This window comes from Platichthys flesus, chromosome 23, assembly GCF_949316205.1.
Source record: "Platichthys flesus chromosome 23, fPlaFle2.1, whole genome shotgun sequence".
In the NCBI taxonomy this organism is placed as follows: domain Eukaryota; kingdom Metazoa; phylum Chordata; class Actinopteri; order Pleuronectiformes; family Pleuronectidae; genus Platichthys; species Platichthys flesus.
In genome coordinates, this window is record NC_084967.1 from 11,423,547 (window position 1) to 11,438,075 (window position 14,529).

The window sequence follows — 14,529 nt, forward strand, 5'->3', positions numbered from 1 at the left end:
TAAAATAAACCATCTGTTGGCTCGTGTGTGATTTGTTCTTTTAATTTACATACAGAAGCGATGCTGGAATAACCACCACCTCATTCATCCCGCCCAGATGTTTCCATTGTGCTGGACAGATGATCCATGTGTTAACTGGGTCGTAATAAAGCGGTGATCCACAGTATAGAAGCTCATATTACCAGAGGAATTAACCTGTCCCTGTCACTCAAACTGCAACCCTTACATTCATAATCACGGCCCGCTCTATAATCTGAGTGTCCTCTTTACACCCGAACATCTATTTAACCCACTAATAAGATGACTTGAACGTGTGAGACAGAGTGTGTACAAGCACGAGGGAGAGGGAGAGGAAGAGAGAAGGATCCAATTAGACGACAGCAATCACTGGATTAATGAGAGGGTAGGGATGACAGATTTCTCTGCTAGTGAGTAATGGTGATAACAAGAAATGAAGGAATGGAGAACTGGGGGATGGTGCCGGGGAAAAGACGACAATGGCCAGTGAGAGCGGGTCAGAAATTAAGATAGAGAGCAGGGGAGGTTGGAGGAAAGAGGAGCAAGAGACACAAAAGGCTGAATCCTCATTCGCTTTACAAATCCCCTTAGAAATGAATACGGGCTGCAGGAGGCAAATAATCTATAATCCTGAAAGAAAAAAAAACAAAACAATATGAAGACGATACAATCAAGAGAGAGGGAAGAAAGTAAGAAGAGAAAAGGTATCAGAGGAGAATTACAATGACAGATTTACAATGTTTTTTTTGTGTGTAATACAGCGTTGATATTTGTGTGTTTGTTGTGTTTGGTCAGCGTCCTTCTCTAATGAGTGTATAATGCAGCGGAGACCAGCCGGGTACAATGCGACTCTCAGCATGATGCTCCATCCGTGAAACTGGATTTATACGACTCTCTCTCTCGTGTGCAAGTGCTCGTGCCACTGTAATTTATATAGGATTGATAGCAGTGCACAAATGCAGCCCTAGAATGCTGTATCTAATATAATCAGACTGTGTTGTCCCCAGATGTTGTACTGAAAAATGACTTACCTAGATCCCAGAACATAGGAAAATACTGAGCAATCCATTGACCACTCAACAGCATTCACACAATAACACAGAGAAATCAAATTTCTCCCTTTACCGGACTCTCGGGTTCTGTTCAGACAACAACTAACGTCCACCATGGTTGAGTCCAAGATCCAACCACACCCAGAGGTGGTCTGAGACACACATGAACAATTTTTTTTGCCTTGTCAACACAACGGCGTCCTTGGGCCACATTTGAGGTCAGTCTCCTCCCCTGACATCCCCTGGCCTGCTGGAGTTTCAAAACCGAAACACCAATCATTGATTTATTTGTGGTGGTCTGCCAAAATATCAACACTAGAGGCCTTATATTGATTTTTTTATATTTTTTTTTTACGATTTCAACAGGGAAAAATCGTATTATTATTTCATCGAAGAGCTGTGTTCAGCACATTGATTCACTCGGCCTCACAAACAGAAACACACCTGCCTGTCATAGTTCGACTGGCTGGAAACAACAACACATATATATTTAGAGATCCAAAGTGGTCGCTCAAGATGCACGAGGAGATGCCTCGGTGTGAGGAGGCCAGCCGAATGAACTGGAGATCACCCTGACTCCAGCCGGGCCGGATCTGGAGGTGGTCTTTCTGCTGCTCGATCCCGGGTCAGGACGGGAGAGTTTCAAGGCTATCGACAGCAGGGGAGCAGCTGTATCGACCAACCCTGCTCTCAGCCTCCTGTTGTGGGCCCCCCCCTCTTCTCTCTCTCTCCCTCACTCTATCATGTGTTTTCCTCTTTCTGTATTTTCACCCCATTCCATCTATCACACTCGCTCTTTGATTGTCTGGGTCCCAGGCCCTAGAAACAGCAGGTGGCCTTCTGATATCGACCAGGGCAGGCTGCTTTAATAGCATTTGCCACTGCTGGGAATTGGGAGCGTGTATGTGTGTGTACGGGCGAGATGTTATTCTAAACCACCGCACTGATCCGGAGAGCCGCGCTGCACTGTATTTCAAGAGTGACCACAGCGTGACCTTTGAACCTGGCTGTCAGTGCAGGGTAAACAAAAAGCAAACACAGGAAATTCAAGATGACACTAAGATCAAAATACTGGTCGGCAAATTGATCATGATAGTATATGCTGTTTATTTTTGCATTTCTACAGCGTTGTGTGTCATTCTGACTTTCAGCATTTGACTAATATGAATCAGCACAATTATAAAGCAGAGTTTTTGTCAGCTGTCTGAATCTGCATGAAGAACTGACAATTAAATAAGAGAAACATCGGCATCAGTCAAATTAAATATGTCACTACGCGGTTATGAGACTTTCAGCACCGTGCAGAAAACATTTTGAAGTCAACAAAATGAAAAGGGTTTTTAATGGATTGGTGTTTAATCATTCACTCCATTCATCTTTTTCTGTAAACCTTTTAGCAGTAAATGAGTGTGTTTGTGTGGAGTGTGTTTCGCATGTGCACCCACTTGAATGTAAAAGATATTTTTGTCTGTATGTGTTGTTTTTCATTAACTGCTTTCTATATTTGTGCGAGCGGTTAATTCCCAGATGTTCCTTTTAAACAGTTAGTGGAGGTCAGCCCTCTAACTAGGCTAATAGACTAATTACTAAGAAGGCCTTACACACGCTATTGGAGAGTGAAACTCACGTTTCAATAGAAATTAATTGTCGTGCAGATTGAAAATGCTAAATTTGTAAAGATGTTGGGAGATAATAGCGAGACATGAAAGGGTCTAACATGGGAAGAGGGAAGAAATGGGAGTTAAGTGCTCCTAATAATTCATTAGTTATTCTGTAATATCTTTTCTGAGCCCAATTACACACACTGCATTAAATAGGAAAGAAGAAATTCTCACATTGCTAGTCAACAGACTTGCACAAAGAGTAGTAATTGGATAGCATGACAAAATGGCATCTTAAGTACCCGTATTCTTCGCCTCCCTCTCTCTGCAGAAGAACCGACTTAGACCGGGGGGGGGGAGGTTTGAAAGGGCACGTTCAACTCACTGTCTGTCTGATATTTAAAGAGTCATCTGGAAAATCTGGGCACTTAAAATGTGCACATACACACACATATTAGTAAATACTGACACTTTCCTGGTGCCAGAGAGTTTATAATCCTCTGCAAGCTGCAGACGATATAAAGGGGGAACTGGGCGATCGCTGCCAACTAAACAGCAGCGGCCTTCTGTGATAATGGGAGGCGGAGATAAGAGGAGGGGCGGGGGGCTGATGATATGCATATTATCTGTTCTTCAGAGCTTTTGCAATATCATTTCTAACATTCACATTAATAACAGACAATGAACGGAGCTAAAATGAACTTGAAAGAGAGAGACAGATGCATCATGGGGTCTGATTTGGCCTCCATGACTTCATTACTAAAGCTAAGCCTTTCCAGGATCAGGACTCATTCGAGACGTTTTTAGACATGAACTCCTGTGAATTCTCTTCACAGCAGGAGATTCTGGAGTGTTTGGACAGGGGGGGGGGGGGCCTTGGCAAAGCACCCAGGAGGTAATTTATACATTTCGCTGCAGAGATCACATGCTTTTGTTTACACCACGTCAGAAATAGTGTCCAAATTGACATTTTCGTTGACATCTTTTATTTATATTTGGAAACATTTGTATTTTTTATTTTTGTATCTGTCGCATATTATTTCAGATTATCAGGAGGTGCATGTCTGAAAGCAGCTTTAGATGAACTTCTTAGTGAGGACAATGAACACGAAGAAAAAAGACACTATACCTCATCCCTCGTTCATGACTCGAGCTAATTTAATCTCAGTCATTAGAAGGTTTTACTTGGAGAAGAGCGGCCTGGACAAACAACTCATTATCCCACCTCACATGAATTACTACTTCACCACATGTTAAAAAGCTAATGTAAACACAGGCTCGTGGCTGTGTATCTTTTTGTGTTTAAAAGAAAGAGGAAGTGAATACCTGATAACACAGTGAGTCACCGGAGTGTGTGTGTGTGTGTGTGTGTGTGTGTGTGTGTGTGTGTGTGTGTGTGTGTGTGTGTGTGTGAGCACAGCATGTGTGTTATGGGCTTTCTGTGGAGCTATTTTAGCGAAGGTCTGCCTCTGATAGAAATGTTCACAGTCTCCCTGTGTCTGCGTCCATTACACAGAGTGCTGCTATTTCACACCACATTCCATGTCATCAAAGGCACTAAGAGAGATGGTGTGTTCCGTGCGAATGTGTCTATACGCAGACACACACGCCAGCGCACGCACACAAGCACACACGTGTGTACTAAGACCACTCTCCTTTCTCCCTATAATTCAACACATTAAATCACTCGCGCTCAACCCGGTCTGTTTCTATAAAAAAAGACATGGTCATAGCATCCAATGGTCCATCTCATCCCTTTCTCTCCAGCTGCCAGGCAGTAACGAAACCCTCTCAGGTTATTCTGCCCTCTGACTTACGAAAACGATAAACGCAGTGGTGATGATATTGACTCAGCTGATGTGTGTGTCTGACCTGGTTCTCGGACATGACGTAGAGGTAGTGGTGATCGGTGGAGAAGGCCATGTCTCGGAGGATGGGTCCATTGTCCACCGCCTGCACCGTCTCATACTGCAGAGCACGAGAGGAGCCGTCAACCCGGATCTGGAAAAACAAAGAAAGACAATAGGAATTACTTGAATGTGTTAAACATTATCCTCATTGAATTGGCAGAAGATGATATCACAACTGCTTCTTGGTATAGGATGTGGTGAGGGCGCAGTGCTCAGCTCAGGGTCAGGGACATTTTCCAATTTGAATTCAACAGCAATCAAGCACAATATGTTACCGGTGTTATCCCAGAAGGCGTAAGGAGTCGAATGCCAACATGTAAATTAAAAATGAGCTGAAAGCAAACAAAACTGAGAAAGAGCAACACTGTCTTGCACAAGGATGAAACACAGGTGGCGTCTATAGAGCAGCACAGTGTGCAATCAGCATCACTGCTGTCATTAAACATGTACTTTCAAACCTTATTATTTGGCCTAATTGCTCATCAAGCAGATTTTGCCTCAGGTTTTCCACCTATGTCATGACTTTCATCTCTCTCCATCACAGTTTTGGCCGTTCAAAAGTGATTATGGTAATTGGGCATCTGGGCGAGAGGTGTGGTCTGTGGGCCCCTAGGTGTGTTTACTCAGCAGAAAGTGCATGGAATTGGCGCACCACACTTGGTGGGATGATATAAATGTCCCGGGTTGTGCATGAACATCTGCTTACATCGTCACACACACACAAGCATGTACACACACTCTCTCTCTCACACACACACACACACATAGGCATGCACACACCCTCTAAATTATCCTTTCTCTGGCTGTAATTTCCCAGTAACACTCAGACCTACCCAAGCATCTTTCAGCACCCTGTAGGATACACCCTCACGTACGTTTACACACAAACACACACACACTCAGAGGCCTGTTTGGGCTTGCATGCAGGTATAAAGCGAGTCTAGTTAAAGTTGTGATGACTCTTAGTGGTTCTTGGTGCTCTTCGGCACTTGAGGGCTTCACAGGTAACAGGCACAAACAGGAGATAATTGGACAGGAAGCAGATGGTTGAGCACACAGGTGAGTCGCTTCATGATGAATAGAAAACAAAGATGACAACAGAGTCTCTGTGTTGCCTCTGTCAGCTTTTCATTAGAAACTCTCTCTGCAGAACGGCCTCGAGCTAAAGTCTCCTTCAGGTCGAGAAGCCTCAACTGCTTTAAGTGGGTAAACTGATCCCTATGGTGAAATGGTGCTGAAGCCACTGTTAAAACAACTTGACATACTGGAGGGGAACCATATCTTATCAGTTGTTAAGACCAAAGAGTCAAATCTAATGCATCACCTCTGCCACGGGTAGGCCTGCTGTCCAAACTACTACTTAGAGCCGCTAAAACTGAAATGTTTGAAAAACTCTGGGGCTGTGTTAAACTGATTGGGTTTCAGGCGTGTTAGTATGGATGGAGATTAAAACTGACACCGAGCCAAAATGTTTGTTTGATTAGAGAGAATAAGCTTTGCAGCATCAGTTTGCAAAGTTAAACTCTGGATCTCTCAAATCATACATTGTCTTACCATCATGAAACTGATGAATGCCAATGAAAAAGAAAAACATGGTGCGTGTTATTTACAGTAACTAAATGCATGTGAGTCACATCCACTTTCACTTGATTCAGAATTGGAACAGAACCCGAAGTATCAACCTCCCTGTAAACTTCAACTTTTCTTTGTCTTTGCTTGGACAATCAACTATTGTATGGAAATAAAACGAGAAACCTAAGTACTAAGAGTTGCAGTTTAAGTCCTGCCCAGCTCCTGATATCCACTTTCACAACACGACATTTCTTTAAGCAGACGCCATCTTTCACCCTGATTTCACCCATGCTCTCCCTCTTCCTTTGTTTCTCCGTCATTCTCCCTCCCTCGCTCTGCCTCCTGCTTGGCTTGTGTAGTGATCTTGATCTCAAAGGACCCTGAGTTCCATGTATCAAAGCCTCACACACTTTCACTGGGAACTATTGTATGCACTAGGGGCAGCTGCAAAGAAAAGAACAGAAGGCAAATAGGAGATAGAGTAAGAGGAGAGGGAGGTCGGAAGAAAGAAAAGCTCCAATGCGACCGGGGCCAGATTCAACAGGTGGGGTTATCTAATCTGCCCAATCGGGTGAGTTAATTTGAGGCAGTGTGCGTGGCTGTGTATGTGCACGTATGTGAAGATGTGTGTGTATCAGTTTACGCCCACTGCATATTAGAGAAGTGTGGAGTCAATTGCAGGGCAGAGTTAAAGGGCAGGCAGTCGGTGGCAGTGGCTGAATGTAGAGTTTTATTGTGTTGGGACAGATCCACAGTCACCAGGGAGCTGAGGGGCTTCGAGGGGAAGCTCCTGTATATTATCCCTCAATCTGACCAGCGACAAAACAAATGAGCCACCAGGGAACACACAGCATATCCGCAAGCATTCAACACATGGCTGGTTGAGTCACACTGGGACTGGAAGGGAACACACAAGGGACTGATTCAAATCAGAGGCCAGGGGAATTATCGGTGTACTAATCGGCACATATAAAGTATTGAATAGTGGTTTTACACTGTACTTTTTGTTTCATTAACACAGCAGGGTCACCCAGGGCTTTATAGATTTTAAAAGATTTACAGCAGAATACACTTCCCCTGATATCAGACTCGGCACAATCAAGTAATGATACAACAAAATGTCCACTTACAGTGAGTGGCTCTAAAGTCAAATAAAATTTCACGGCGAGTGTGTCGTTTTATTCTATAGCAACAACCAAACCTTCTACTCAGCACATGCGCTACCTTATTTCCCTTGATGAAAAACCAAAACTAATGAATCTGATTTGTTCTGAAACGACTAATCCGAGTTTCATTGTTGCCAACAGTAATTATTAATATACACTAAAGTCATTTTTCATCAGATGAAAATCATTAAGGCGGCAACTGTCAGTCGTGCTCGCCAATGTTATCTGATTTCCCTTTCAACGGCAATAAAGTGGATTAGCTGCTCTATGCTAAATGGATTACAATACTAATCTCTGCTATCACATTAGCACGACACAATAGACATCCACTGCCGGACAGACTTCATTCTGCCTGCGAGTGGTGGGAAGGTGAGAGATGCATCGGGCCTACACACAAATGCAAATGGAGTGTGTGTAGACAAACACACACACACACACTGCGAGGATGTCTGGCTGGACTGACTCATATGGTAATGAGGGACACTCAGGGGAGAGAGGGGAGAGTTACTGGTACTTTTGACTCACAGAGCGGCACTTCCTCACCTGGTAAAATGTGTGGAGTAAATATTTCTTCAATGGCTGTGTGTGTCAGGATCTGTGTGAGTGTGTGTCAGGATATGTGTGTGTGAGTGTAAGTGTGTACATTTGTGTAAAAGATCCAGGCTTTATTCTAGATTACATGGAGAAAACCCTGGTCAACCATGAAGCAAGCACTCACAGTCATAAACTGTATCCCCCTAGTGGCCGTTATGGATTATTACATCAGCACTACAACTGAACACACAGTGGCTTCTGGAGTCAAAACAATGTTTATGCACCTCAAGTACATTTCTCTTTCTGATTCTTTACTCTAATAAAAACACATTCAGGGCAAATCAAATTTTTATGAGGTGTTTTAGAAGCTGTTCAGACCTTGAACTCTCTGTCGCTGACCAACCTTTGTTTTTTTTGACATTGATATTTAAGTATATACTGTAAGGGAAGTGAGATGCTGACATCTGTGGATGCATTTAAAAGATAGCTGTGGAGAAAATTAAAAAGGACACCTCATATGCACATGTTTTTTTATCTGCCTTGAATCCTTCAATGAAAAATAATGTGCCCGAAGTGACTCTCTCCCTCTGCATGGGGCTAAGAGCTAGCAGAAGGTGTGACACAGACAGGGGAAACCGTTCCGGTGTGATAACCACAGGAGAAGCCTCGCTCGGTTTCCTCACATTGGCACCGCACGCCACAGCACAGGGAAAGCATGGCACTTCCTCTGACTCTGCATGGAATACAATTTGAGGCAGGTAATAATGTAATGCTGGAGATTTGCATTGACATACAGTAAATGTGCCACTTTACAGATAGAGTGTAACGATGAGACCTGTGCTTTAACTGTTTATGTTATGTTATACAATATAATCAATAAAAGAAGCAGCAATCCAGGAAGAATATACTCTAAAACTATTATAAAGTCAAAACAGGAAGAGGTTATTTTGTCTATATGATTCCAAAGGACACCTCACATATTTCAGGTCTAGGTTATGGCCCCTCTGGAACCTTCTTTCTGTGAAAATTGCCCTTTGTAATTGAGCACTTCTGGTTACACATCTGAGAACTTCTATTGATTTTGGATAATCTGGTGTGCCATTATGCACAAACTACTTTAGATCAAGTGGAGAGACGGATTGTCCGTATTCTAGGACGAGACCAGTCGACCCTCAGGAGAACTAGAATACTGATGTAGTGTTGTTTGTGCAGATGATGGTGGTGGCTAAGTGCAGAATGAACCCCTGTGGACAACAGGGAGCAAACACTCTGAATGGGCACTTCCTAAAACATATGTAGAGGAACTAAGGTTGTGTCTCAATTCAGGGGTTTGGTCCTTCAGAGGATGCTGTCTACTCAGCGATGGAGGGAGTTTTCACGAGTAAACCGAAATGAGAGCCTTCTTCTCGTCTTCAAATGCAGCGTTGGATGGACGTGGCCCATGAATTGAGACGGAGTTATGTGCATGTGCATTCTGAATGAAAGAGCGGTTGAAGGATTTGTGTTTTTCCCTGTTATGCCATAGATTTTGTGGGAAGCAAAACGGAGGCTAGTCATGCAGAGCTGCAGTCTGTTCAGAATGGCTCACACACACATACACACACACTAAACCACTATGGCTGGAACACACGCCATGACCAACAAGCTGCTGGTAGAGGCCAGAATAAGCTGCTGACTAAAGTATCACTCTGCGCTCAGACACGGGTCACACAGCCACAGCGAGGTGAGTGGGCTGGAGCAGAATGTCATCCAAAGTCACACAGCATGCTGGGAAACTTCAATTACCACAATACTTCCACGATCTTCAGAAACGTGCACCCAAAGTCAGTGCCAGCAGTACTACGGACATACTGGGCACGGACCTCAACCTGCTGCATATCACCATGGCTAGAAGTCATGCACAATAAATATTAATAAGTCTGGTTTCACGATCGCATTGAATACAAAATGCTTTAAAGATAACAGGTAGAGTCTTGAAGTATATTTGCAGCACTGACTCCAATTCAAACTATAACGGCAACCTGCCAAGCTTCAACACTTAAATTCAATACAGCTGTAACAAATTTCATATGCTCACAGATATCAGTCCTCAGAAAGATCCATGAATGATTCGCTAGGAAAAAGGTGAAAGTATATTTCTAAAAAGAGCTATATCTCGCGAAGTCAAAGATACCGAAAAAAAAAAAATCCTATATCGTTTCTTACTCAGTTTTATTTGACCTAACTTAGCATTAGCTTTTACTTGGTGCATTTACTTTTCTTTACATTTTTTAATTCAAATTTCTGCATTAAATTGTTGTTTTCCAACTGGACTCTGCAAAGAAATTAAAACCGACGTTTTACACTTTGCATAGGGGGTGATTTGTAACAGCAGAATTTTCAAAAGCATCACAGAGTAGCAGGAAAATACACACGTGGGGGGATCTCCCGGGATCTCCTCTTTAGGCCCCTGGGTCCTTAGCCTCTTCATGATATCAGTCAGAATCATTTTAGAGGAGCAGCCGCACGGCCAAATGCCAAATGCCACTGCAACCCAAGCTGCCACACTTCGGTCGGGTTTCATCCCTCTTTGTCAAACCACAGCGGTGTGTTAGGTATTCAACCAGGCAAGGCAAGACACGCAAGAAGAGCAGAGGAGGAGAGAGAGAGAGAGAGAGAGAGAGAGAGATAGAGAGAGAGAGAGAGAGAGAGAGAGAGAGAGAGACAGCCAGACGGACAGAGACGACTGAGAAACATTAGCTGTGAAAGACACGGGAAGAAAAGGAACAACGAATCGTCCCCACATAATGGCAATGTATCTCTTCACGCACTCTATTCATAACGACAGTAATACAATGGCGGCTGTCTGATTGCCCAAATGTGTCAGGCTCACTGAAACATATGGCAGACAGAGTGAAAAGAGGGGGAGAGGAGGGAGTAGGGGATAATAACAGGAGGAGAAAGGGGCTGGGAGGTGGACTGGATCCATCTCGGACTGTCAGTCAATGCTGGAACAAACCCGCCACTTCCACATGCAGTGGCCTAGATGTGTAGCTTTAGGCAAGATGGACTGGTGTGGGAGTAGTGGGGGGGGGGGGGGGGGGGGGGGGGGGGGTGGATGATTTGACATTAATCTGAGAGTATTAACAAGGATGTGGATCACTACTGTGGAAAGCTAGCCTGGTTGTGCAGCTCCTGAGATACGAGGGACAATCAAAGACGGGCATGTTGGTATTTTATCCGAGTGGACAGCACATGGCAGATATGAGCCATGTCTCAATTCAGGGCCTGCAACCTCCGGCGCTGCATTCGAAGACTGATTGCGTCACAGCGGAGTGACTCGATTGTCCCATTTCAAAGTCTCCTTCAAATGCTTCCTTCCATTTCCTAGAAACAAAGGCTCCAGCGGGGGGGATCCTTCCGAGCCCAACCTATCCCAGGATTCATTGCACTCCAGTGAGGTTATGGCAGCAGGTAATGGCACGAGACGTCCGATGCTTGAGTACCACGCTTTAGCTCAAACGAACAGCTATCAGTACATATGTTATAAAAACAAGACGCATCTAATACGTTCCTGTCGAGTCCAACTGGATGAAGGTATTCACAGAAAGCCTCAGTGGACCAGACCGTCTCATTTCGGTCAGGCCTTCGCAGTCTACACAGGAGAAGGTCACATGAGATTGTCAAATGCGGTGATAGTTTTACATGCATTTAAAGTTTTAAGACAAGCCATAATGGATACAACTTGCAGGTACAACAAAGACAACGCTTTATTGCTTTCCTTTGTGGAGGTAAAATATTCATCCACCTCATTAAAGACACTTTTAAGCTCCCTCCTTCTTTACTTTCTTCCCTTTTCCTTCTGGCTTGATTCTTCTTGCTCTTTAGGAGGATGAGGGGGCAAAAAAAAACACAGTGTGGAGCTAAACTCATTCTGTGCTTTAATTCACTATTCTCTGTTCTATGTTTGTTATTATGCATATCTGCTACACAGCAGGATTTTAATTAATGCCCCCCTCGATGCCGGCACTGTGAGCGAAGGTGCTTTGTGGGTGGATATCAGGGAAAATGTCATTGTTAGCAGGGAAGTAACTACTTATGCTGGCAGAGTCAAAGAGACACAGAATTATGACATCGACATTGGCCCTCCTGTTGAGTCTGGTTCTATTGAGGTTAAGCCTCCGCAGATCTTTTATTCTGGCGGTTCATTAGAAAGAGAAAGCTTTAATACAATCCACAACTCAATGCTCTGAGATACAAATGGCTGATGCTGCTTTCAAATGCGAAGTCTGCAAATTGACTGGACAGTTGAATCATGAAGCATCGATACGAAGCAACTTTGAAAGCTAGGTAAATCCAGAATTAAAAATAAAGTGGTGAAAGTGAGCACACATATCTGCACCTCTACCGTTTCTATAAGTGCCCCTCCAGTCTCCCACTTGGGATCTGACACCACAGCAGACAGAGCCGCGGGGGGACCCCTGGTTTGGTGAGTGACCGCCGTGGCATTAAAGGTGTGGTACCTGTTTGCCTGCAGGTCCGTGCAGCCTACTAATCTAACCTTATCCCCCTGCTGGGAGATAGGCAGGAAAAGCGAGGGGAGAGGCAGAAAGAAGGACAAGAACGTGTCGGACGTGAAAGGGGACAAGTGTCTGGAGGCTTCCCAACTCATTTCTGCACCTGTTCTCCTCTCCTCCTTCAATCTCCCCCACGGCTTGAAAGGGTGAGTGACAGGTCTCCCCTGCTATCATTGCTTTCACTGCTGAGATGCCTTTGAGCACTGTGGCCAGGCAGGGGGCTCAGAGCTCAGCTTTTGTAACTCATTTCTCTCCACTGCTACAGCTCTTAGTTTGTTCACTTCCTCGCTCTCTCTCTGTCTCTCTGTCTCCCTCTCTCTCTAAGTCATTAGGCTGTCTGAAATACCTGCAGGCTTATGGACAGTTCAATCTTGACATTTGTGACCTCTTGACCTTTCACAGCTCACAGAGCTTCTCTCATACACCCCCCCCCCTCCCAGTTCATTCTAAAACTTCTCTTACTTGTGAGGGTTTTTCTGCAGACGCTGTTGCTGTTGAAACGTTTCAGCACTGAGCTCTCGGACACGTATCGTTTTGTGAGTCTTCAAGTGTGACATCACGGAAAAACGTCAAATCTACTGCAGCAAAAACTTTACAGATCTGCAAGTGAGGATAAAAAATCAATTCCTGGTTTAACCCGTGCGTTCTGAGAAGTCGTGTAATCAGCGTTTCCCACTGAATTAATTCAGTCTATGGCAGTAGCGGGGGTGCACATGGACGAAGGTCACTTTCATGCACTCCCACGTGAGAGACCAAACTGCAGTGCATGCACCAACTGCAACTGAGACTATGAGGTCTGTCTGTCTGACTGGCAACAACTTTATGGAGCATAGCGAGGGCAAGTGGTAGCGAGCAGGCAGCAAATAGCGCTGCACACACCAAGGAAGAGATCTCATCTCTTATATTGAGATGTGTAAAAAGCATTGGTTCAATATAAAACACTGTGGGATAAACTAGAATGTGGCCGGCCGGCGCAATATAATACACTGAGGTCAGAATGTTATATTTTGATATTCTATTTTATACTATTTCTATTTATTTTATTTTATAGGTTGTAATTACTTGAGCATTGCTAGAAGAGAGCCTGAGACTCAAGCATGTCACTGCCAGCGACTGCTTAATGTTATTGTTGTGCATTTGACAATAAAAAATCTTGAATCTTGAATCTTGATCTTGAATCTATAGTATTTTACATTTTACATAGTAGTGACAATTGAGACTCATGGGTTTTAACATTGACACAATGTTCTCCTTTGCATGTTGTCTTTCATCCATCTCCCCTATTTTAATTGTGCTTACACTCCTGTCGCATGTGACTTAAAACAAGGGGCCTTGCAGAATTAATGTTGTTTTTTTTTTCATTCTTCCCTGCAAAGCCTGTTTGCACATTGTTATTTAAGTTTGCCAATTTTCCTGAAAAATTTGAAGTAAACCGTGGCACTTCTCTGTGAGAGTGGACAGAGAAAGGCTCCTCTATCAAGTCGGTTAGATAAAGCAAGAATATATTCGATGTGATCAAAGAAAAGGCCTGACTTCGTCTGGGCAATTGTCCCTTTCTTATTCCGTATTCATCAACTGCTGCATCGCTCAAGCTTTCTTCTCTCTCAGTCGCCTCTTTCTGTTCTCATGGTCCTACTTCATTTCTTTGTCCATTGATTTTCCAGTTTTGCAATTTTTTGCTCGCGACATGCATCATCAAGTCATTTTCACTGTGCAGAAAGACATCTCTCTCCATCTCTCTCCCTATAAAACCCTCTGTTCTTTTCGCTTTCCCCTTCCAATTCCTCTTTCCCTGTCTCATTAGAGCCGCAGCAGGGTGTTAGAGGGGTGACAGGTAGAGATCTCATGACAGACCTCATTTAGTGCAGACAAATAACTTCCCTGGCTGAGAAAAACCAACACACACATTTCTCTTTCAATCATTTCCTTCTTTCTTTCTTTCTTTCTGACCCTGTTATTCTGCCCTGATAAGAGCTGCTGTTCCCACCACAGCTGCTGCTGCAGCTCCTCACTGGGCCTCAAGGACCACACGGAGGCAAGGGCATGATTTGAGTGCACATCGCCACCTTTGCCTCTATTAGTGCTGCAACCCGGTGGCAGTGCTACAAAGTTGTGCGCGC

At 44.0% G+C, this 14,529-nt stretch overlaps 1 protein-coding gene across 1 annotated transcript in view; it reads right to left on the reverse strand.

The window, feature by feature from the left end:
- Positions 1-14,529, reverse strand: part of plxna4 (plexin A4) — a 185,935-nt gene that overhangs the window by 77,623 nt on the left and 93,783 nt on the right. Inside the window, 1 exon segment of the mRNA XM_062383138.1 lies at positions 4,544-4,672. Coding sequence (XP_062239122.1) covers positions 4,544-4,672 — 129 coding nt within the window.